At 37.2% G+C, this 25,152-nt stretch overlaps 1 protein-coding gene across 1 annotated transcript in view; it reads left to right on the plus strand.

Annotated features, from left to right (window-relative positions):
* Positions 1-18,320: 18,320 nt before the first annotated feature.
* LOC126374614 (atrial natriuretic peptide receptor 1) overlaps positions 18,321-25,152 on the plus strand; it is a 107,313-nt gene continuing 100,481 nt past the window's right edge. Inside the window, exons 1-2 of the mRNA XM_050021304.1 lie at positions 18,321-18,496; positions 23,726-23,891. Of these exons, the coding sequence (XP_049877261.1) occupies positions 18,321-18,496; positions 23,726-23,891 (342 nt within the window). The remainder of the gene's footprint in view (positions 18,497-23,725; positions 23,892-25,152) is intronic.

Below are 25,152 nucleotides of genomic sequence, written 5' to 3' on the forward strand. Positions count from 1 at the left end.
AGAACCATTTGTTTAATGTAGCAGTTTTTTTATGGTAATGTTTTATGCCAGTGTTTTATACATTTACTAGCCATGTGTCTTTCTTCTATAGGCTGCAACGCGCCATCTGGCGAGGCATTAGCTCCATACAATACCTAGTCTATTTCACCAACTCTAGTTTGTCAAACGAATTCTCTTTTGAATTACCTACGAACTAACAGTTGGCAGCGATTTTTGCCTCGAAGAGTGAGTTTTATAAACAGCCTACATTCACTACAGCTAGGCACAAGCCACATCGATAGGAAGAGAACATACTTCATTACGCTGCTCCACTAAAGGGTGTGTTTTGGTCACTGGTTCATATGTCCTTGCTTGTCTTACTAGCCGAAACATCACAACGTTATTGTACGTAGAATAGCGTTATTTGGAACCAATCCTCGTTATTTCTTAGTAATCAGTTGATATTTCCTCCCCAACTATATAAATTGTATACTCTATAAAAGTGTTTTCGCGAGTGGCGTACGATTATATTGCCACTTTTAAGCCTATGTCACATCGACGGCACGGATGCGAAGCGAATATTTGCTAACAAATATACGCGTTAGTGTGGTTTAAAAATACCGTATTGCTGCGCCTAAAGATATTTGGCAATGGGGAATGGATAAAAAATTAAAAGTACTTGAATGTTATTCTATGAGTAGGAATAACCCTGTCCATGAAAATAAAATGTTTCAGATTTTTCAGTTGCGTCAAATTGTTATAAAAAATAAAAACGTTTTTTTCCCGCCATTAGGTCTATACTACTTCTGTATGAAAGATTTCCATAGGCTGTCACTTAAAAAAAGGCCAACTGACAGTGACATATTATAAACATAACCATTTATAGGCCTAATGGCGGGAAAAAAACATTTTAATTGTTTATAAAGATTTGATGCAACCGAAAAATTGGAATCTTTTTTATGTTCATGAAAAAGGTTATTCCTACTCATAGAAAAATATTCAAGTACTTTTAATTTTTCATCTATTCCCCATTTGTCTGGTTAAGGCAGCGATTTGAGTGGCCTAAATGATTGACACAACCCAAATAAAAAATATTAAATGCATCCTTTTCTTTTTTCTAAATGATGCTAACATCGCATTGATTCTGTTCCGTGCGGTCGGTCTGAATAGGGCCTAAATATCCATGTCGATAATATAACTGGTCCCACCGCATGAAGACTACTGTCTTTATATACAATAATATATGTTTCGTCCTTTACAAAAGGCAATATATCAAGATACATATTACAGATGTGCCACTATTTTTATATAAGTAATGAGGGAATTTCCAATCGGCGTTCCCCAAAAACACGATAGATGGCGTTGTTATAATTTTTCTTTTTAAATTTCTAATTTCATGGATAACTGACATATGCATCTTTTATCTTTGTTCTTGGGTATAAATGATGACCCTTTTTATTACACCAAGGTACAGTCATGAGCAATATAATGTACCCACTTTAGGACTCTGTCGCACTAACATATTTGACATTTAGTGAGACTTACAGTTCAATTTGTCAAAAAAGTTAATGTGACATGGTACCAAAGTGTATACTTATTAATGCTCGTGACCGTACAATTACAACTTCCACCCATTATTATTCTGATCAAAATAAAGAGAAGCAATATATTGCTTCTCTTTATTTTAGCAACATCATTCTATACATAATAATGTGATCCAAATATCAAGCAACAATTAGTTTTATATATGCTTCTGCTATCATATTATATTTTTGAATAATTATGTACGCCAGCAATGAGAAAATAGGTAATTATCACGTTAAAAGTGAACAACGCCATCTATCGTGTGTTTGGGGAACGTGGATTGGAATGTCCCTCATTCATGTTTAATTATCAACTTGATGTGTACTTTGTAATACAAATGTGGTTGAAGTGGAATAATTGCGCGTTTTACAACAACTTACCTACCGACTTGATTGTGCCGTATAATATGTTAGTATACTATGACGTGTGATTTATCTATTCTCCAAAAGACCACAATTAGGCAACTATCTTCTATATTAATATAAACTTTATTCATCAGCAATAAAGTCCAACGCACACTAATATAGTCCAACCCTTAGCCAGAGTGTATTCAATAACGAACGCTTAAAACGTATTTAAATTTTAAACGTTTAATTCATGTATTCCATAGATTAGAGAGTTGTAAGAAATTATATTACCTTAGTAGGTGATTTGAACAATAATAAACAATATGTAATGTGTTTTTATGTACAAAATGTTATGTATGTTGAATAATTATTGTTGTAATTTTTCTTTTCGGTCAAGATGTTTATAAAATGTATCTATTTTGTTACGTATAATAATTTATAACACCAAATAGTACCTTTGCAGATTTGTAATATATAATTTTATGCAGTGTAAGCAGTGTGTAGAAGATTTTGTTGAATAAATGTCATGTTTCGAATGCGGTTGTTTTACTTATTTGGTAGCAATAATCCTGTTTTAAGTTTACGCGGTTATTATCATAATTAAAGCACATAATAACGGGTTCTTACCGCGTTTAAATGGGGATATGAGACTATGACCGATATTTCGACAATGTTGCAAGAACCCGTTATTATGTGCTTTAATTAGCAATAATCCTGGTTTGATTGGGAGTGCCAGTACAAGATACCTGGGGCGCATACACGACTTATGCACATAAAAAAATACCGTGGTCCTACGGTTCGCCGACTTGCCTCGCAAACGGGGAGCACCGGATCTAACCCCGGTACTGGACTTGCCCCAATGAGTTATAGATTTGTCTTAAGTGCAGTTTTAACTAACACAGATGGCTCGATCATTATAGTTACCGATACGGCTCACCATCAATCACATTGGTCTAATATAAAGTTCGATGAGGTGTGGGTATTTAGTTCATCTTGGGATGGATGTACGAGCATTAATATGTATACACTTTGGTACCATGTCACATTAACTTTTTTGACAAATTGAACTGTAAGTCTCACTAAATGTCAAATATGTTAGTGCGACAGAGTCCTAAAGTGGGTATATTATATTGCTCATGACTGTACCTCTATTCCAATTGACATATAGTCGTGAGCTTATGTTATGTTATATAAAGTCATCTTTTGCATGTTCCATCTCTCCCTGCAGTTATCAATATTATTCCTGACCCAATTTTCCACTTAAAAAAAGGAATACTAGGAATACATTACATACATACATTTTTAGTATCAAAACCTTGGCCGAATTCTGTAATAACAAACAAAGAGATTCGCAATTTAATTCCCTTTGCTTTATCAACTACGAATAAATATTATTATTTAAATAATAATAATATTCTCGTAATAATATTCGTAAATAATAATATTAATAATATTTATTCGTAGTTTATCAATATAACGAATTTAATATGCTACGATAGCGTTACGAACTGTAACAGGTTGCTACGCCGTAACGACTACGTAAAGGTCACGGGTCAAATCCGAATGAAAATGGGATATTTCGAATATTCATCTCTGGGGTCTTGTTAGTGGTGAGCGGATTTACAATACTGTGCATACATACTTACCTACATGTTACATATGGGTCAGATATCACGTCGATATTTATTTTATTGCAGATACGATTTGTATTAGGTATTTGTTTTTCTTCTGCCTATGATGTTACATTTACTCAGCATATCCGCGCTATGCCGTCTTTACGTAATACCATGTCTTCTGGCTTTGACGTGGTGGTGAAAGGATACACCAAAACATCATGCGTCTTCGCAGATCACTTTAAAAAACCAGTAGTAGCTCCAACTATATACAACAAACTACCGAAAGAGACAAGAATGTTGCAATACGAGAAATTAAAAAAAAATTAAAGCTATTATTATTGGATAAATGTATATGATGCAAGAGAATTCACGAATACCTAATTATTACTGAAGTTTGCTATGTAAGTATCTAATTTAATCTCAAATTACTATTTTTTTCTACAATTTTCATATGTGCTTTTACATTTTATTATGAACATTGAAATATTTGTATACCTATTTGTAGGTGGAACGTAGAGAACTAACTATAACCTAAACCTGTAACACCGATTTTATGTACCTATGTTCAATGCAAATAAAGAATCTGAATCTAGAAAAAGTCACCAGTTTCGTTCGCAGTCATCGACTTAGATAACATCTAACCAGTCCAGTGGTCGGGTCAGCGTGTCAACAGAACCGGCAGTAACAATCTCGTTCACAGACCATAAACTTGCATTTAACGACGTCTCTCGAACGCAACTATACTCTCCCATTGTACCGTGGGTTGTAACCATTTGCGACGATCAATGCCGTCTATCGTGAGGGCCGGGCCACACGAGGCTAGGGCCCCCACTTTTCGGGGGACTCGAAAACCTGTAAAAAATCGGTCCTGTCAAAATCTTCAGGTTAGGTAAGCGGACCCTGTGAAATACGGGTCAATGCTAGGGAGATGATGATGAATAGAGTCTTAGCCACTTGTTATAAACGTGAATAATTGTATATTTACTTCAGATTGAAGCATTGAAGACTCAGTAAGTATAAATGTTAAGACGACAGGCCTGAGGGTGCCCACGTGGGTAGAAGGGTGCCTTTCCACCAGAGATGTGCTATGCAGCTATGCTGCGAAGATGTATAACCTGCGCTACGAAACTATGTGACCCTTTCCACCAATACTAAGCTATGTAGCTGTGCGAGGAAGATGCGCTGCGGAGTTGCGCCTCCGCAAAATAGCTGTGCTACGAGTTATGCGGGCATACTGTAGGTACTCTGCTCGGAACATAGCTAAAGTACGCATCTATAGCACGCATCCACAGCACGCATCCATAGCACACATCTATAGCATCCTTCCATATAAAAAAAACATATATTAGTTGAATCCGTTTCCACCGGCGCTATGCTATGTGCACCAATGAATATGATTGGTGGATATCAAACGCATCCGTAGCATCATAGCATAGCACATCTCTGGTGGTTAGGCACCCATAGCCTCCGCTCAGGGCGTTGTCCGAGTGACTGCACCAATAGGCTGACAGCGATAAGCGCTGAAGTAGGAAAACGTCGACCACGCCAGCGGTGGTAATATAATGGAAATACCGTCGCTTTAAAATGAAGACCACGTAAGCGCCTTTTTGGAAAATCACATTCTGATGTGATTTTATTCAATAAAACCTCGATTTATTTGAATTAATTTCAATCCGAGTAAAAAGTGAGACCACAATTTTTTACCTGGATTGAAACCAGCTTGTCTATTGAGAAGTTTTGTTAACAATGATCATATCCGAATGTGATATTTCAAAAAAACCCTTACACTGGTTTTCATAAGGTGTGTATTATAAAATGCGGCATTACCAGGGTCCCATATTCTTGTGGCAAGTGCCCCAAAATGGCCTGAGACGGTCAAGGCTACGAGAAGCGACAAGTAACGACGCTTTGACGATGGTATATCGCGTGAAAGAGCGATTAAAATAAAATGGCGCAAGGCAATCTTGGTGTCGGAGAACGGTGTATTTTATTACCATTGCAAAAGTAACGAAATTGCGTCAATATGGCTCGTGTGTACTTAACGAATGTTCCAAGTGTGTTCACGGATGAGATACAGTCATGAGCAATATAATGTACCCACTTTAAGACTCTGTCGCACTAACATATTTGACATTTAGTGAGACTTACAGTTCAATTTGTCAAAAAAGTTAATGTGACATGGTACCAAAGTGTATACTTTTTTTTATTAATGCTCCTGACCGTACATAATAAAAAAAAAAAAAAAAAAAATAAAAAGAGTTTATTTCGGACATGTTCCATAGTGGTTAGTAACAAGCAATAAACAAGACAGAACCACAACTACTCCAACTAGTCAAATCAGTTTACTAAACGTCAAAGCACAAATTTACTATGGAATGTGTATGAAAAAGCACACTGTGACGTCATAGAAAAACGTGATAAAATGTCGGACTTATTACGTTTTTTTTTAAATTCATAAATAAGTTAAATAGAAAAAAGAAAATGATTTTCGTTAGTTCTACACGTGTCTTTGTTTAGTAATCAGAATTTCATAATTTATCTTGAACCTAGTTTACGACTCAATTACACGGGTTATCAATCCATAGCACATTAGAAAGGCCACAGTCCCTACTGAACATGTTTTATATTCGCTCCCAACCTCAAAAGACACGAAATATTTAGAGATGGGGATGACCAGTAGGGCTAACATACGCAACGAGATAAAATTTTGTCACGGTCATTTTATCGATTCTGATGAAATAATCATGTCATTTTGTCGATTGGTGCTAATATGTAAAAATCATGTGGCACGCATGTTTGGGAAAACATAAACTTATCGATGTCGACAACATTTATTGATTTGATCGATAATTTTATCACGTTGCGCATGTCACCCCTGCAGGGGTGGCAAAAAAGCCTTTTTAATTTGCATTATTGGCATTTGACATTTGTTGAAATTGCGCACTTAATTTAATAAGCGCAAATGTTAATATGCAATATTGCTTTTTAGATGAATTGTTTCAATTAGGCCTCTTTAATCCCCTTCTGTTACAGATTACAAATATGCTGTTGCCACGCGACTGTCGCGCTGCGTGATAAATTCATGCAAAATGAGCCGCGCGGCTTTTATGCGTGTCGTGTCGTAGAAATCATCTAAGGGATTGGTCCTGTTCAACTTTTTTTTTGACGTGACTTATTGTGGATTTGCCGCAGATGGCATTAACTATTGGCCGGACAGAGTCCTGTTCAACGTACCTAATAGACTAAACTAAATATAGACAAAATTGGTTCGTAACTGCTTATTATGCTTACTTTCCCTAAGAGGTAGTAGGTACCCATTCGTCGCCAGCTGTTTTAGTCCCATCGTCAGCGGATCCAGGATCCAGGGTATGGGGGGGGGGGAATGTCATGGGGTCATGACTCCCCTTCCCCCGGGCGACAGGTTGGGTCATGGGTGGCTACTGCAATTTTAACTAATTCTCTACGAAGATAGTTTGGGTGCGACCTGGTAACCCCCCCTAACGGCAAAGAAAGAGGGTAGACAGATATGTCTGCCCGTAGAATATTATGGATCTACCTACTCCACTCCAATCTCATCAGTCATCCCGTGATCATGGCACTTGCAACAGTGTCGAAATATCGGGAGTCTCATATCCCCATTTAAACGCGGTAAGAACCCGTTATTATGTGTTTTAATTATGATAATGGTGCTAATTCCTGTAAATACCATCTAATTTTATTTTAAGTTATATCTGTCATTTTCTTATCCGCCGAAAAGGAAAGGGACGGGTAATCGACAAGCATAAAATTAATGGAACACACGTCAATTTTAAGCACAAATCAAAACCAACCGTCTAAAAATTTTACATCCGTCAATAACCCGTCACAGTTAAGTAGACAGCACGTCAAACGGATTGCATACCAGCGAGGTACCTTTTGATTCGCCCGGGTTATTCATTCATTTACTCATTCTTCCTAAAATTAAGAGCTGTGAATCATCCGTCCCTTTCCTTTTCGACGGATATGAAAATGACGGATATAACTTAAAATAAAATTAGGCGGTGTCTGCAGGAATCGGGGCCAAATAACCGCGTAAACTTAAAACAATGTATAAAAGCTAGATTCGCTCCTAATTCTATTTCCACGTTGTATACCAGCGTTGTGAAGTAAATTCAATCTCTCAAGCTGTATGTCCAAACCCATTCATCTGCGGCCGCCCTGGAATGTAAGTAACGGCCTAACATCATTACGGGTTCTCGGGAGGGTCGTAAAATGAACGGATTTCAGCTCTACGCGCCTTGACGATATAATGAACGCTGTTATTGCCTGACGAGTAAAATAATCTACTTCTGGTAATAAACAACTGGTTTTAGATAGAACCACAACGGACACTTCATACAAAACACCTCGTTTTACACAGACACTAGACATGGACATTATCGTACACGCGCATCTGTGTGTGTGACGTCTGACGCCATACGATTCAAGTCTGAATTATGTTCGAGAGGGGCGAGGGGGGGGGATATTATCTTTTTCGTAGAATATTCATTTGTTTATAACTTTCGGGTGTTTGTGTGCATTGCGCAAATGTCAAATTGCAATTTTGCGTTTTTAAATGACTTGCTTCGATGTGACATTTTTAGCCCTGAAAGGCCTCTAATGTTCGATTTTGTTTTCTTAGAATTATAAAAATATATGTAAAAAGATGACCAGCAGTGGGCGTCGTACGGCTGATGATGATGATGTAAAAAGATATGTACATCTTTTTTTTACCGAAACATCTTTCTTTTGATTCATAAATAAGTAGGGTTTTTTTAGAGATAATATGTTACAGAACCATGAGAACAGAATAGAACGCGCAAGTTATTTTGTTACCTGACCGATCTATCGATGGTGGTAAGGATTAGTCGACGTCGACCAATAGTTTCGACATTAAAGCTACCAGACGATCAACGTCAACCGATGGAATCGATCGATTGGTAAGTCGAAAAATCCCTCGATCAATTAAAGCTACGATCGACGTTGATCGATGCCGCCGATCACCCTAAAGTTGACGTTACCCTAACTAAGTTAGTAAGAAGTTAGAAGTGATTCCTAGTTAGCGAAGTAAAGTCCTAACTCCGAGCAGATCAGATTGAGGATTAAGCTAGGTTTACTGTCAATTTAAACGACGACGTACTTGCTTGGGTTAGTTGGTTTGTTACTGGTGACGCTTTGTGAGTTGATGTGGAGTATAAACGGTAGAAGCGGTATGCACATACTTATGTAGTGGAGTCAATAAAGGCGGATCTTCCTAACTTTTTTTGCCAGGGACAGGTCCAGTCAAGTTAGAAGTGAAACCCTTCACTCCTAAATCCCTTGATTCCACTAATAATCCTTATCGCGACCTGAATAGGTAAGCTCACGATTACATCAAATACCAATTAATTTCGAATTTTTCATAAAATAAATTTAAAGCTCATGTGAAGCTAACTTTATGTAAAAAAGCATATTATAATAATTACCTAAATAACAGAAATATCAGGTATTAAATGTGTCCCTCTAGTTATTAAATAATTTGTAATGTATATCTACATTGATTTAAAAATGTGTTGCTGTTGCAGTTTCTTGTCATTTCTTGTCCTCAGCCACAACACCTGGCGAAATGACGTAGATTACATTGTATAAACAATTCTGATTTCATTCCAGTTGGGATAGTCAGAAGTACATCCATCGCAAAATGAACTAAGTGCGTACACCTCACCGAGCTTTCATATATGTATATGCTTTTCTTGTTTCCTCCACATTCATCAATTGCGTCATATTATAACCACGCCAGTTCAGAGTAGATCGTATAAACCTTTACTAAGGACATCCCCAATTTGAATAATATTCGTTCTTTTAGGTTTATTACTTTTACTATTCAGAAAAAATTCAAAGAAATATTCTTATTTTCTTGTTTTATACTTTTTAGACATAGAGCAACACGGATCTCCGCGAAACGTTTTCAGAGCGTGATTTTTATCATTTTTGCTAGCTCTTTTTTGCACGTGTAGCTCGACAAACGATTTCGTGTCCAATTTGTAGAAACTGTAGAAAGGAGGGAAGCATGCAATTTGCATTCACAGTTGCACGTTTTGGCTGGTAATGAACCATCTTGTTAGCTTTGTAGATCCGGACAAAAAGTAAATGCCTACTGGGCAAATCAAGCTACAATACGTCAAGTCAAGTACGAATGGTTTTGTGAAGTGATTACAATAAGGCTAACGAACGTACTCCTTCATCATGTTCATTGGTGATTGTTCTACTTGTCGTTATGTGCATTAAACAGTTTTAAGTTTTGAATTTTGATGTCATCATCATCAATTTAAGAGCCACGCTCTTGTCGGTGTAGCATTTTCCATTCCAGTCTGTCAAAGGCCAATTCGTTGACTTCCCTATAAGACACGACGTTAACCTTTTCTTTAATATGTTTCATGTTAGCTCTTCTTGGTCTTCCCCTTCCTCTCTTTCCTTCTAGCTTTCCTTCTATGATGTTTTTAATCAATTAGGTGTCCAATCATCTTGTCTCTTCTATCCTCAATAATTCTCAGTATTTGTCTCTTTTCCCTTACTATTACTAGCACTTCCTCATTTGTAACCCTTTATGTCCAATTGTAAAACTTATTCTTTCCATCCTCCTCCAACACCACATTTCAAAGGCCTCGAGCTACTAGGATCTTTGTTGTATTGTGCCAATTTTTATCTAAATAGGTCCAGTAGTTTAGGCGAGGTTTTGACGAGGTAGCAGAATGAACAGATTTACTTCCGCACTTATAATATTATTGCTGTGGGTGGACTATAGCAAGAACAATAACGGCCTCCGTGGTCCAGTGGTTGAGCGTTGTGCTCACGATCTCGAGTGGGTAGTTTTTGTGATATGTCCCCACCGGGATTCGAACCCGGGATCTCCGGATCGCGAGATCAACACTCAACCACTGGACCACGGAGGCGTGGTAATGGGACTTAAATATAGGCGTGGCTGATGCTATATTATGTCATGCGTATTTCTTCTATAGGTAATCTAGAACAAGTTACGGAATTCCATTTGCCAAGAACGAGTAATAACACCCGCTTTTCTTTAAAGTCGGTTACAAACAATTTGCTACAAACCATCAACGACCAAACTTGTTGTGAGTAGTGTTGGGTTCTTACCCGGAAAATTCCCGCGTTTTGGGAATTTTCCCAATTTTGAGGGAAAAAACCCGAAAAATTCCCATTTCAAGGGAAAATATTTTTTATCGCATATATTTGTATTAAAAGTAAGGATTTCCAACAACGACCATTTAAATATAATGTATGCCTACTTATGCCCAATTTATGTTCTGTCGTAGTGTCGTATGAACTCTTAAAACTTAAATTCGTAATATCTTTTGAATGGAATGTTCGATTTTAATAATTCCGTGCAAAGATACCTACATATTATAGGATATACTAAGTAAGATGATCCGTGCTTCGGAAGGCACGTTAAGCCGTTGGTCCCGGTTACTACTTACTGATGTAAGTAAGTAGTCGTTACATGAGCCATGTCAGGGGACTTTGGCGGCTCAATAGTAACCCTGACACCAGGGTTGATGAGGTGGGTAATTCACCTCACAAACCACACGATAGAAGAAGAAGAAGAATAGGATATACTGGGTGTTAGTGACATGGTAACGAAAACTTTGAGGGATGATTCAGACCATGATTCAGAGTTGATATCAAGTGTAATTTTCCGTCGCAAAAGCATGGAACTAAAAAAAATAAAAAAAATACAAAATATTACATGAATTTTCCGACAGGAAATTCCACTTGATATCAACTCAGAATCATAGCCTGAACCATCCTCCTCTGTATTCGTTATGTTGTCACTAATACCCATACCTAATTGTATGGCTACTTGTATGTACTTGTACGGGGTGTAAGTGACATCGTAACGAATACTGAGAGGCATGATTAAGCTTAGTTAATATGAATTGGAATTTTCCATCGCAAAAGTATATAATTGAAAATAATTACAAAACAAACTAAAAAGGGTGAATAGTCCATTTTCTGGGTAAGCTCGTTCCAACGTCGATCTCTTCTTTTTGTGGAAGAACGAAGTCAAGAGCAAACCCATCTTAATTAAAAGAAAAGACATGAATTTTGCGACGAAAAATTCCACTTGAAATTAACTCAGAATCATGGTCTGAATCATCTCCGTCAGTATTCGTTACAATGTCACTAACATTCTGTATAGGATGTTTTTGGCACGAGAGAATGTCATCATCGAGGAGCAACATGGTTTTGTGCCAAGGAGGTCAACAGTTACCAACTTATTCTGTTGCTTGGACACATGGACAAGAAATTGGGAGGCACGAATACCTACAGATATTATTTACTTGGACTATGAAAAAGCTTTTGATCGAGTTCCTGTCACACGATTGATTGCTAAATTAGAGCTCTTTGGAATCAAGAGGCAATCTCTTGAAGTGGATTGAAGACTTCCTTGTCAAAGCGCACCTTCTCTGTGCGCATCAGAGAATCATACTCTGTTCCCAGAAAATTCTCAGCTGTGTGCCGCAGGGATCGGTGTTAGGACCAATTTTATTGAGTATCCACCTTACAGATCTTAAACATGTTATCATGTCTGATATATCACTCTTTGCAGATGACACGAAAATAATGGGGAATCCACTCACATATGTATAAACTGTCTATATACGTCCCATTAACGAGCTTAACGCTCTAACCACTAGACTACGCAGGCTGTTGTGTTGGGAATCCACTTATTAGCCATAATATAATCCAAGTTGATCTGAATAGAGTAATTGCTTGGACCCGAGATTAGCTAATCACATTGAACGTGGACAAATTAAATGCACTGTGATGCGTGTTGACAGTAACAACCCCTCGTTGAGATTGACTCAAAACCTCTAGAGTGTGTTAAAAAACAAAAGGACCTTGGCATAACGATAACACATAATCTAAAGTGAGACGAACAATTATTGGAATCACTAAGAAGACTAACTCCCTCCTATACATAATTAGAAAGCTTTTTACTATATAGATAAGGAATTGTTTCTTAGGCTTTACAAAACTTACGTGAGACCGCTGTTAGAACATGGGTTTCAAATATGGAGACCTTACTATCGGAAGGACATTGCACTACTAGAGAGAGTCCAAAGAAGAGCAACAAAGATAGTGACAGTCCTGGCCGGCCGGAGTGGACCCCAGCGGGAGCTGCAGGACTGTCACCTCTGGCTTGCCTTCATTGGCCGGCCAGAGTGTGGAGTTAGCTATACGCTCGCAGGGTGGCAGTGAAAGATGCTTAAGTCGCAGAAAGCGGTGTACACCTCTTGCCACCCTGAGCTGCTCACAACCATGTTGCTGCCTTGCCGTCCAGTCGCGTCGGCTAGAAAGGTGGCCCATCCAGTGAGTGGCGAGTCACCTCCTGCCCAATGTATCTCTGTTAATAACATTGGTCGAGCAGGCCCCATAGTCCCCCATAGCCCCAGTATCCCGGTTCACTAACCCGCAACCCAATAGCCCAGTTCCTTTTGTTCCCATAATCTGCAATAGTCTGCAATAGTCAACACGAACCGGGGATTGTCTTCTCACTCCCATAGTGCATACAGGGATAGTCGCCGGTTGGTGTCACAACACATTTAGACTAAATTATCTTAAGGGGCCCCACACACGCGTTTCAAAAGTCCGGGACTCCATAGGCCCCAGACATGGAAACGACATACAAATAATAATAAGATTATAAATAATTAAATTAAAAAATATTTTCCCATAATTCGGGAATTTTTCGGGTGTTTATTTTATTTTCCCATATTTTCCCGATATTTTTTCTTTCCCACCCAATTTTTTCTTTCCCTGCCCATCACTAGTTGTGAGATACATTGACAATAAACCTCTAATCCGTTCTCCGAAGTACCTATTTACTCAAACTGTCATCACTTGCAACTTGCAATCTTATCTTGCAACTTGCAACTAAGCAAGTTATTCTCCAACTTGTCTCAGCAAGTTGGAAGGTCGTGACTTGCGAAGGCACTGCACTAACCTTTTGACTAGCACGTCTAGTATAACCCGTATAATTTAACTAGGCACCTCGTGTCAAGTGGTATGCTTGTTAACTAACTGTAAACCCTACTGGGGTGTTCAGAGCCACAAATTTAAGAACAAGCAGCTGCATTATGGCACTCCCCGGATACTTCATACAAAAAACCTCGTTTTACACAGACACTACACATTGACGTTATCGGACATGCGCATCTGTGTTTGACATGTGACGCCCGTACGATTGAAGTCTAAAGTAAGACCGAGGGGGTGAGGTAAACCTAGCTCAGTCACTGGTGGGGAACGAATAGTTGCCGTTCTGTACGGAGCCATCATCTCCCTAGCATTGTCCCGTTTTTCACAGGGTCCGCTCACCTAACCTGTAGATTTGACAGGTCCGGTTTTTTACAGAAGCGACTGCCTGTCTGACCTTCCACTCGCGAAGGGAATCCAGCCCATTACAGATGTACAGATAAGGTTGTTTAAAGCAACATAACATACAAATAAATCACACACACACACATATTATACATATTAATAAATCTTTTCTTTCTTTATTTATTATATAACATAACATTTATAAGGTCACGACTATTATGTGCTCTTTGTATTATGAGTATACAAACAGACAAACAAAGAATTATCGGTTAAGGAAATTCCAATATAAATACTTCGTTCTGTTGTAATTATTGTCTAGAAATAGGTCATTTCCACTAGAAACGGAAAAATAACTAAGTAAAGGAAATTACTAAAACAGAAACAAGAGCGCTGCGATCGGAAATGTAATCGTCTACACTGACAGTTCGTGCTAGAAGCGATCGGAGTCCGCTTCTCGGAATAAGTATTGCATTGAGGTAAAATTAATAGTCTTTAATGTGCTGGGTGGACACCCAGCACATTTCATTGGATAATGAAAGAGCTTAATTTGCAAATTTGAAATATGTACATGTTACTAGCTTTTATTGGCGGGTTTCGTTGATTTGATAACATGATAGTTTTTCCCTATCATCTTCGGACGCCAAACCCAAGTGTGGCTGCTCCTGTGGCTCCCTCCTAACGGGTGTGTGTTTTGTTTAGGTAATCATAATAACGCCTCATAATGAAAAACCACATAGACGCATTTTTAAAAAATCACATACCTAACTGAATTGAAATGAAATACAGGGTGTGAGTGACGTCGTAACGAAAACTTTGAGGGATGATTCAGACTTTGATTCTGAGTTGATATCAAGTGGAAGTTTCCGTCGCAAAAGTATGGAACTGAAAATATTAAAAAAACAACACTTACATTTCACAATAAATATCAAAATCACTGAAAAGAGTATTATAATTGGAAGACTTTTAAACTTCTTGCTTCTATGCTGTTCTGGGAGCATATAAAAAACATAGAACACGTTCAGCTGCTTCTCTTCCCGGGCATGTCGTAAAAACCGACAGAGGGATTGTGTCCTCTAACATGATGGACTAATGTTATGGGCGATAGGCTGATCCCTTATCACCATAAGGTTCATCATATCCATCTTTGGACTTCGTATCAACAGTGGCTGCAAGTTGTCTTTGATTACTTGTGGCTCTGCCCACCCCATTAGGGATTACGGGCGTGAGTTTATGTATGTATGTATGTACTTTTAAACTTTCCCTAGGCACTCGTGTCTTTAATATTGCGTAAGTAAGAAGGCTTAAGTTGAATTTCTTTTCAATATTAATGTCAGTCAAAGCAGATACCATTTTCCTAAGAAATCTGAGATCATTTAATCTTATAAGTACTTGATCTTACACAAACTTTGCTATTCCACATAATTTTAATCTTTTATTATAAGTACTTAATCACTTGAAATGAGTTCTAAATTGGTAAAGGGATTAATCCGTGCGCAAGGACTTTTCCTGTATTTATTGTAGTAAATAACATAACATAAACAGCCTATATACGTTGTTTTAAGTTTACGCGGTTATTATCATAATTAAAACACATAATAACGGGTTCTTACCGCGTTTAAATGGAGTCTCATAAATACCGGAAATATCGGGAGTCTCATATCCCCATTTAAACGCGGTAAGAACCCGTTATTATGTGTTTTAATTAGCCTATATACGTCCCACTGCTGGGCACAGACCTTCCCTCAATCAATCGGAGGGGGTATGGAGTCTACTCCACCACACTGCTCCACTGCGGGTTTGTTGAGGCATTTTTTACGGCTAATAGCCGGGCCCAACGGCATAACGTGCCCTCCGAATCACAGAATCCTCTTACTACTTTGGACGATCAAGTGATTTAAGCCTGAAATATTCTTACCAAACAAAGGACAGTCTCACAAACCGATTTCTACATTGTTCCCATCGGGAATGGAACCCGGATCTCCAGATCGTGAGCCTAACGCTCTAACCACTAGGCCACAGAGACTGTTGCTAAATGATTGATTATAATTAAGTGCTTATTATTAACAGAGTCATTTTGCGACGAGGTTATTTAACCCATTAACTCCCACGACAGTCTCTTTAGTTAAGTAAACAAGGAATCAACTCCACTAGGTTTTAAGCAGTCCGGGAGCATTAATTTGATGTTTCACCGAGAGTTGTTAGAGGGAGAGGGGGTAGGGAGGGACCTGTTGCGTAGCCGTGACCACTGTGTACCTCCCCGTCGGTGTTGCCAGGGCGGGTAGCGAAGGCTAAATCTGTAGGGGTTTGAGCGTTTATCCTATTTTTATTAAGAGTATTAGATTAGCACTTATGTGGTCTATTCCCTTGTGTTGTTATTGTTCATTTATTGTGTTGTTGTTTGTTGTTTTATTTCGAACTTTTTGACTCTGTTTCGACTTCTGTTTTATAGCGGCTGTAATTTTTTGAGAATTTGATTCCTTCAACAACCCGCAATGTGCTCGAGGGGAGACCTATGCCGACTGTCAGACGAATAAAGCCTATTTATGTTTTTAATATTACATAAGCTTACATCTTATCCATACATCCACCGTGTATATCTCAAGATGAACTAAGTACCCACGCCTCACCGAGCTTTCTGTTAGACCAACGTGATAGGTGAGATTATCACAAATATAAGCCACACTCTTGTCGGTGTAGCATTCTCCATGCTACTTTTTTTAAGGGAAAAATAGGGCAGTGGTTTCTCTCTTGCCTTCCGCCCAAATAGGTGAGATAGATAGATAAAATATTTTATTGACCACTATGGACACAAGATACAAAAAATAAGGACAACAGATACAGAAAGGCACAACAGGCGGCCTTATTGGTTATGCAGCAATTTCTTCCAGGCAACCCTGTATGACCGTTTATGTCTAAACTTTAGCGTTTATAAAATCTGATGAGCTTTTATTTCATGACCCTAGCCACCCGATCTCCCGGCGGTCAGTCGCATCCCGAGCTTTCAGCGGAGCGGTCGCTAGTTCGAAAGCTCGCTCCGGCGGATTCCGCGAATGTTGATGTTCTGAACTTTGTGTGTGTTGAAACGGGTGAAACATTATATTTATTTGGTTCTTGTGTTTATTTATCTCACGGTATTTTAATATCTGTAGTGTATTTTTACTCAATGCTGAGCGATTACTCAAACGTCAATACGTTTGACTAAAATATTTATTTTTAAAAATGCTGTTCATAAATTAAAACGTCAGGGTTAATAATTTATATTTAATGTGAATAAAAATCTAAATAGTGACAAGTATTCGTTGACCTTTGAAAACGAAGTGTAAAAAACCCATTGGGTATAAGCAAAACTTTTCTGAAAACATCATTACAGTTTGTTATACAACTTTAGTATGCGACGATGGCAAGAATTCTTAGAAAATTTTTCGCTTTTGCCACAACTTATCTATTTATTTCGCTGACTATAGAAGTAGAATACTTATAGCAGACATATTAGTCCAAGTTATAATAAATAGTTAAAGATAAATACTTACACTAAATTACTTGCATCATAATCTCTTGAAGATTCTAACAGAGTACCTAACTCTATGGTACACAGAAGACATTTTTGACTTAATTTATTGTAGATGTGTTTCAGGTGGTCATTTATTTGTTCGGTAACTACTTAGTCGTCATATGTAACAAAATAAAATATACAATTATGGAACAAAGTAACACAACGGTGGCTTATTGCCCGTTCAACTTTTGTGAAGATATTTGTTTTTTGACCTGACTTATTGTAGATTGCATTAACTACTTGGCCAGACAAATGGGGAGCGCCCGGACAGCACCCGGTGTGAAGAGAAAGCTGACATGTTTTAATATTAATAATAAGTTTATCTTTTCGAGAGTTCATTCCCTTGTGTCCCAAAGTGAATTTAGAGAAAATACATTCAGTTTTTAGGTATTATTTCGGCTGAACTCAGATATTAAACACTGTAAATTGAACTTATTTTCTTGGGAGCATAAAATCTGTGCATACCTTGACTTGGATTTATTTTAGATGTAAAAAAATCTCGTACTTTATTCTATTTTCTGTTGAATTTCGAAAGTCAGCATCGCTTTGAAGTTTGAAGTAAGCATTTTAGTTTTATTAGCGTGAAATTAATATGCCTAATTGCTTTATTTAATACTTAGATAGGCATTTTTATTACAAATTGCATTTGAAGGTCATTTTAACAACTTTTCAAAGTAAAAAATACTATATACCTACCTGTACCTAGACTTCAAACTCAAACCACTTCAATTCAAGCCACTTCAAACTCAAACCACTTCAAGTTACTTACTTCAATTCAAGCCACTTCCACTTCAAAAGATGCGTCCGACCAAAGTGGCTTGTCTCTTCCTTTTCATCCCGGTAATGGTGGCTCTGCATAAGATCCACACAGTGTATAAAGTGGGGGTCCTGATGGCTTCAAGACTGGACTCGCCGTTTGACTTGGAGCGTTGTGGACCTGCCGTGGACCTGGCCTTGGACAAGGTCAACAACATGTTCCTTGCCCACCACGGCGTCGAGCTACAGAAGGTTCAGGGCAGGTGCGTATGACTTTATTAATTTTACTGGTTGTAAGTACGTATGGTGTTTGAGTATTTTCGTAGACTATCAAGATAGATGCGTATTCCCGGTCGTCAATAAGGGACTTTCTAGTCTACGTTCCTCAAAAACATATAGATGGCGCTGTATATATTTCTTCGTTTAACCTTATAATTCCATAGATAACAGACATATTATGCATCTTTTATCTTTGTTATTGGGTATAAATAATGACCCTTATTACCCCCAGGATTACATCTTCCACTCATTATTATTCTGATCAAAATAAACAGAATAGATAGCAACATAATTCTATACATAATGTAATCCAAATAACAAGCAACAATTATTTTTATATATGCTTCTGCAATTACAATGTATGTTGGAGTAATGGTGTACCCGAGTAATGATAAAATAGGTAATTATCACGTTAAAGTCGTACAACGTAATCTATGTATATCGTTTTTGGTGAACGTAGCCTGGTAAGTCCCTCGTTGAGGAAAATAACTTTGTTTCTTCCTTTCTTCGTACCCTGTCCTATTGTGCGTGTAGGCTTGTGTCCAGCAATGGGACACATTATATGAAAGAAAGAAAGAAAGAAAATATGTATTTATTCGACATACTTATTGTTTTCTCTTTTTAATAAACAAAATAATACATTTGTGAATGTATGCCAAAACGTTTTCACCTCAGCATAATGCTATGACGCTGATTTTCAGTTGGAACCGGTAAGGTAATCAGGTAACACATTAAATAAAAAATGGACACGAAGTCTAAGCACATTTTGAATTTTCTAATTAAGCGGTTTCTTTTTTATTATTATATGCCTAACCTGTTTATGATAGGTATGCTATAGATATTAGTAAGTATGTAGGTAGAGTGCGACCTTATTATAACTGAATTAATTCCGCAATGTCTAGCAATAGGGTACTTTCCAACTAGTCAAATCAGTCACTTTTTACTAAACATCAAAACACGAAATTACTATGGAGTTTGTATGAAAAAGCAACCTGTCAAGTTATATAAAAACGTAACAAAATGTCGAACTTATTATTACATTTTCTTTATTAAAATTCACAAATAAATTAAATAGAAAAAGAAAACGTTTTTTGCACCTTTTGATCTGTCTTTATTTAGTAATCAGAATTTTATATAATTTATCTTTGACCTCGGAAACTACAAAATTCCGTATGTAATCAGTCTTCGTAGAATACGCCGATTATAACGTCGTTATATTTTGAAGTGTTTGCAAATAATAATATCTATAACAACACGTTACGTAGAACGGAATTGTTTGAAAATATATTTTCAACGTCTGCAGATAAAATCAATGACAGAAACTTTTCCAATTTAAAAATGGAATTGAACTCGATTCTGTTGTGACATGCGATCCCATTTGCGTCCGTGTTGCCTATCCAACAGGGAGATAAGTTGAATAGGGTAGTTTTCAACTAGTCAAATCAGTTACTTTTTACTAAACGTCAAAATTTAAATTACTATGGAGTTTGTATGAAAAAGCACAGATAAAATGTCGGATTTATTAAATTACGCTTTTCCTGATTAAAATTCATAAAAAAGTTAAATAGAAAAAATAAAATGTTTTCCGTTAATTTTACACATACATACATATACATAACTCACGCCGGTAATCCCTAATGGGGTGGGCAGAGCTACAAATAATCAAAGACAACTCCGTTAGTTTTAGTTTTAGATCTGTCTTTATCTAGAACCGACCCAATTATTGTGCAATGTCTATTCTATGTGAAATTATTGTAATTTCCGGTGAAGCTAGGTAAATCAGCGTACTGGTTGTAAGTACAATACAATACAAATATACTTTATTTCACCGAAATAACAGGAGATATTTACAAAAGACTCTTAATTAGGTACATGCAAATGGCAGTCTTATCGCTTAAAGCGATTTCTTCTAAACAACCATAAGGCGAGGAAATATGTAAAAAATAAAAGATTGCGGGTATAAACTATAAGTACGGTCATGAGTACTAATATGTATACACTTTGAAACCATGTCACATTAACTTTTTTGACAAATAGAACCGTAAGTCTCATTAAATGTCAAATATAATAGTGCGACAGGGTTCTAAAGGGGGTACATGATATTGCTCATGACTGTACAGCTTACCAATAAATACATGCACAATAATAAATAAATACATGACATACATACAAAAATAAATAATATAGCTATATAAATAGTACACACAAAATACCTAATAATAAAAAACTACATGCTCTGTTTTTTTTTTTATATTGGTACATACGTACTTGCTGGGGAGCGTAAATTACAGATTAGTTATTTACTAACATTACAGATTATTATTCCAAATCTAACCATTAACTATTTACAAGTAGAGTGTTCAGTTTTCTATCATCATCACTAATTTAAGAGCCACGCTCTTATCGGTGCAGCATCCTTCTTGCTACTTTTCAGGGAAAAATAGATCAGTGGTTTCCCTCTTGCCTTCTGCCCCGCAGTACTCTGTCTGACTCGAGTGGGATGGCGCCCAGAGAAGTCTATTTCAAAGCCGTACTAGGACTCCTGTCCTCCGCCTCTGAATAGTACTGACCGTTACTGCTGCCCTCCGTCAGGTTCCAGGTCCCTGTGACTCTCCTCTTCTGTCCTGCATTGCCGTACCGATGGCTCCCATCTCCGCCTCTGCAACCGTTGGGGTCTTCATCCGTATCCGTGGACAAGGGTTGAACATAATACCTCGTAGGTCTGGGTCCCTATCCAAACTCAGCCACCATCTTACAGTTCATCAATCAGTTTTCAATACTTACTAAATAAAAGTGTGTTTGTTTTAACCTGTGTACAGTCATAAGCAATATAATGTACCCACTTTAGGACTCTGTCGCACTAATATATTTGACATTTAGTGAGACTTACAGTTCAATTTGTCAAAAAAGTTAATGAGACATGGTACCAAAGTGTATACATATTAATGCTCGTGACCGTACACCATTCGCCAGAGCTAAGCGGTATGGCGGTACAGATTTGTTTCTTAGAAAAACTTAAACACAATTCTCTCATAAGAACTTCACCCATTTTAGCGCTGCAGGCTTCGCGTATTATGTCAGCACTAAACTCCTTTCAAACCTTTTGTCGGGGCCTCGCTTAAATAGAGCAAAACCACACAAAAGCCTCTACCGGCTCTATTTAAGCTCAAAGACAACTTCGTGGAACATTTTCTAAATGCCTATATAACTTAGTACCTAGTCTTTCTGGGAAGTGTACCAACGTTATGGTTAGTTTTGTAAACCAGAAAAATATTCACGGCTTTAATGCCGTATCTTTTGATATGATTTATTTATTTATGATTTTTGATTTAATTTTATGATTTTTTGATTTATTTAATTGAAATGGATGTAATGCACTTATTGTATAGTAACTGGTGATCAGAACATCGCTCACCACATGAGTTTATAAAGTGTGTTACTTTGCATTATATTTATTCTGTTCATTTCAACATTTTATGTAAAAGATCTCTTAGCTATAAGTTAACTGTGTTTTAATACATAATATTTTTATGCGATCTCCACTCCCACAAGCCGAGGATTTGGTTTTGTAGGGTATTTATTGGAACGATGCTTTTTGTGTCCTTCTGAAAAAATAAATACATTTTACTTAATTAGAAACATAAGATTATTCCCTAATCTGTGATATAAGCTTCGTCGCACTTTGGGCGCGCTTTTGTAAAAATTTTCCTCGTACGAGTACGCAGGAATAACACCAACATTCCAAGTACAATGAGAGCACGTACACAGCGTTCAGCAGATATTTCCACCCAAATACTTAGTTAAAAAATAGAAACAAGTTAGTGCGACTTGTTCGTCATGTACGAATCAAATCAAATCAAATCATTTATACGCATAGGATTCATGGTTTTGTAAACAGTTGGTAGGTTTTATGTTCTAGGTATCCGCTAGATATAAGCATGCGAAAATTTAGGAGGTAAGAGAAGTGTGTCAGGATCGAAGCAAATGGAATTATATAGTCTCTGCTTACCCCGGTGGGAAATAGGCGTGAGTTTATGTATCTATGTATGTAAGTAGGTAGGTACTTAATTAACTAATATGAATTTACTTACTAACTTAACTAACCTAATATAAATCTATTTAAAAAAAACAAACTTACAATAATTAACAAAAATGAATAAATAGTCTCAAAACTCTCTAAATATTATTAATATTCGACTTCTTAGCATGTAGATAAGTACATAAAAATACAATGTAAATTCGTACGAAAGCGGGTATAAAGTGCGACGAAATAATCAAAAGCTGTAACAGGCGAGTGAAGTCATCAAAACTTGTTACAGTAACACTTGTTACTCTGACTGAGTTTACAGGAAGTTCTCATAACTTACAAACATCAGGTTGTCAGCAGTCTTTAGCAGACAACTTTATATAATAAGTCAGTGACTTGCGTCAGAGAACGATGTAAAATTGCCGGCGCGTAGAGAAGTCTCTGAAGTCTCCAGTTTGATGTTTTAATGATGAGACTTATCTTCGCGACGTAAGATATGTAACTTATTTCACATCTCGGAAGATAAAGAGGAAAAAGTTATTAAGTAAAATAAATTGGGTAGTAAGATACGAAATTCTGTTTACAAAACACGAAAAACGTTTTTTTTAATGTAACTTATTTATGAATTTTATGAAAAACGTAATAATAAGTGCAATATTTTGTCACGTATATGACGTCACAATGTGCCTTTTCATACTTTCATAGTAATTTCGTGTTTTGACGTTTAGTAAAAATTAACCGATTTGATTAGTTGGAAAATAGCCTTGTCGACCTGTGTTGGACAGGAAGTAAATACAAATTTTAGACCGCATTGCTTGTCTACCCGGGCATGCCGTAAAACCGTAGACATATTTCCATATAATGGACCATCATCTAGCATTATCCCGTTTCTCACAGGGCTTGCCTAATCTGAAGATTTGACTGGTAAGAATTTTTACAGAAGCGACTGCCTATCTGACCTTCCAACCCGCGAAGGGAAAACCAGCCCAATACACGTTAGGTTTTCTCGGGAATGTGGGTTTCCTCACGATGTTTTCCTTCACCACACACGTGATAATCTATGTCTCCATCGGGAATCGAACCCGGATCTTCTTATTAGACCACGCTGTTCTGAATAACTTAATGATGATATATATAACATAATTTTATGTTTATATGTTAGAAATATTCTTCTTTCTTTCTCTAGCTACCCGTCCTGCTCGGGCGCGATCGCTCCTGGGTTGGCAGCGGACATGCACTTCAAGGATGACGTCATCGCGTTCATCGGGCCGGCGTGCGCCTTCGCCTTGGAGCCAGTAGCCCGCCTCGCGGCCTACTGGAACACGCCTATCATTACTGGCATGGGGGATCAGGTAATAAGGTTTAAGATACTTTATTTCTCAAAAGAATACATTTGATTCGCTTACTGAGAAACAATCAATTTCATAATATAGTAGTTAAACAACATTGGAACTGGACTAAGGTAGGTAGGTACTTAAATAACATTCCGAGACTTACTAAACTAATTAGTAGGTATCTGTGTTCTATATGCGTTGACACTTTAATTGTTCCATCCACCAGCAACACAAGATTCACACTACGATTAAAACCATTAATAATGTTTAAGAATGTGGGCTTTTAATGCCTTTTTAAAGATATTTGGAGTTTTAGTATTTTTAATTGGGTAATTTCCTAGGTCACATATGAATTATGAAATTTTGATAACTAAATAAAGACAAATCTAAAGGTGACAAAACCAAGACCAAAGTAGGTCATATATGAATTAATTTTCTGATTCAATCCTTACTTAAATTACTAATTTAGTTTGTAAGTCACTGTACTAACAAAATATTTCTTTTTTATTTATTTTTTTAAAACGTTTTCTTTTTTCTATTTAACTTAAGTATTTATGAATTTTAATAAAGAAGTGCGAATTTTTGTCACGTTTATCTATGACGTCACAGTGTGCTTTTTCATATAAATTCTGTAGTAATTTCGTGTTTTGACGTTTAGTAAAAAGTAACTGGTTTGACTAGTTGGAAACTACCCTATTTGATCATCTTCTCCCAACCTCATCAACCCTGGTCACTAATGAGCCGCCAACGTACTTACACCAGTGAGTAGTAACCGGGAGCAAAGGCTAAACGTGCCTTCTGAAACACGGATCATCTTACTTTCGGACAATCGGGTCATCAGCCTGTAATGTTCTAATCAAGCCAGAGCTCACAAAGTGATTTTTGTGATATGTCCCCATGGGGATTCAAACCCGGGACCTCCGAAGTTTCATTTTAATAAAAAAAATAATAATAAGGAAGCTGTGGTAGCCCAGTTGAAAGAACGCTTGACTCTTACGGTAAGGTCGCAGGTTTGAAATCCCCTTTTTTATTCGAATTCATGATTGGATCAAAAAAACCGTAACAGCGTTACGGTTTGGCTACGAACTTGCTACACGCGTAGTTTAGAACTTCGGATTTACCCAAAATTATAAATGTAGGTAATTAATGGTCGAAGATTATGAAAACGTAGTCATGCGGAATATCTTGTACACACTTTAGAACCCTGTCGCATTAACATATTTCACATTTACATATACATTTTCGGTCAATATAGTGAATGCAATATGGTACTAAAGTC

The sequence above is a fragment of the Pectinophora gossypiella genome, chromosome 17, assembly GCF_024362695.1.
Source record: "Pectinophora gossypiella chromosome 17, ilPecGoss1.1, whole genome shotgun sequence".
NCBI lineage: Eukaryota > Metazoa > Arthropoda > Insecta > Lepidoptera > Gelechiidae > Pectinophora > Pectinophora gossypiella.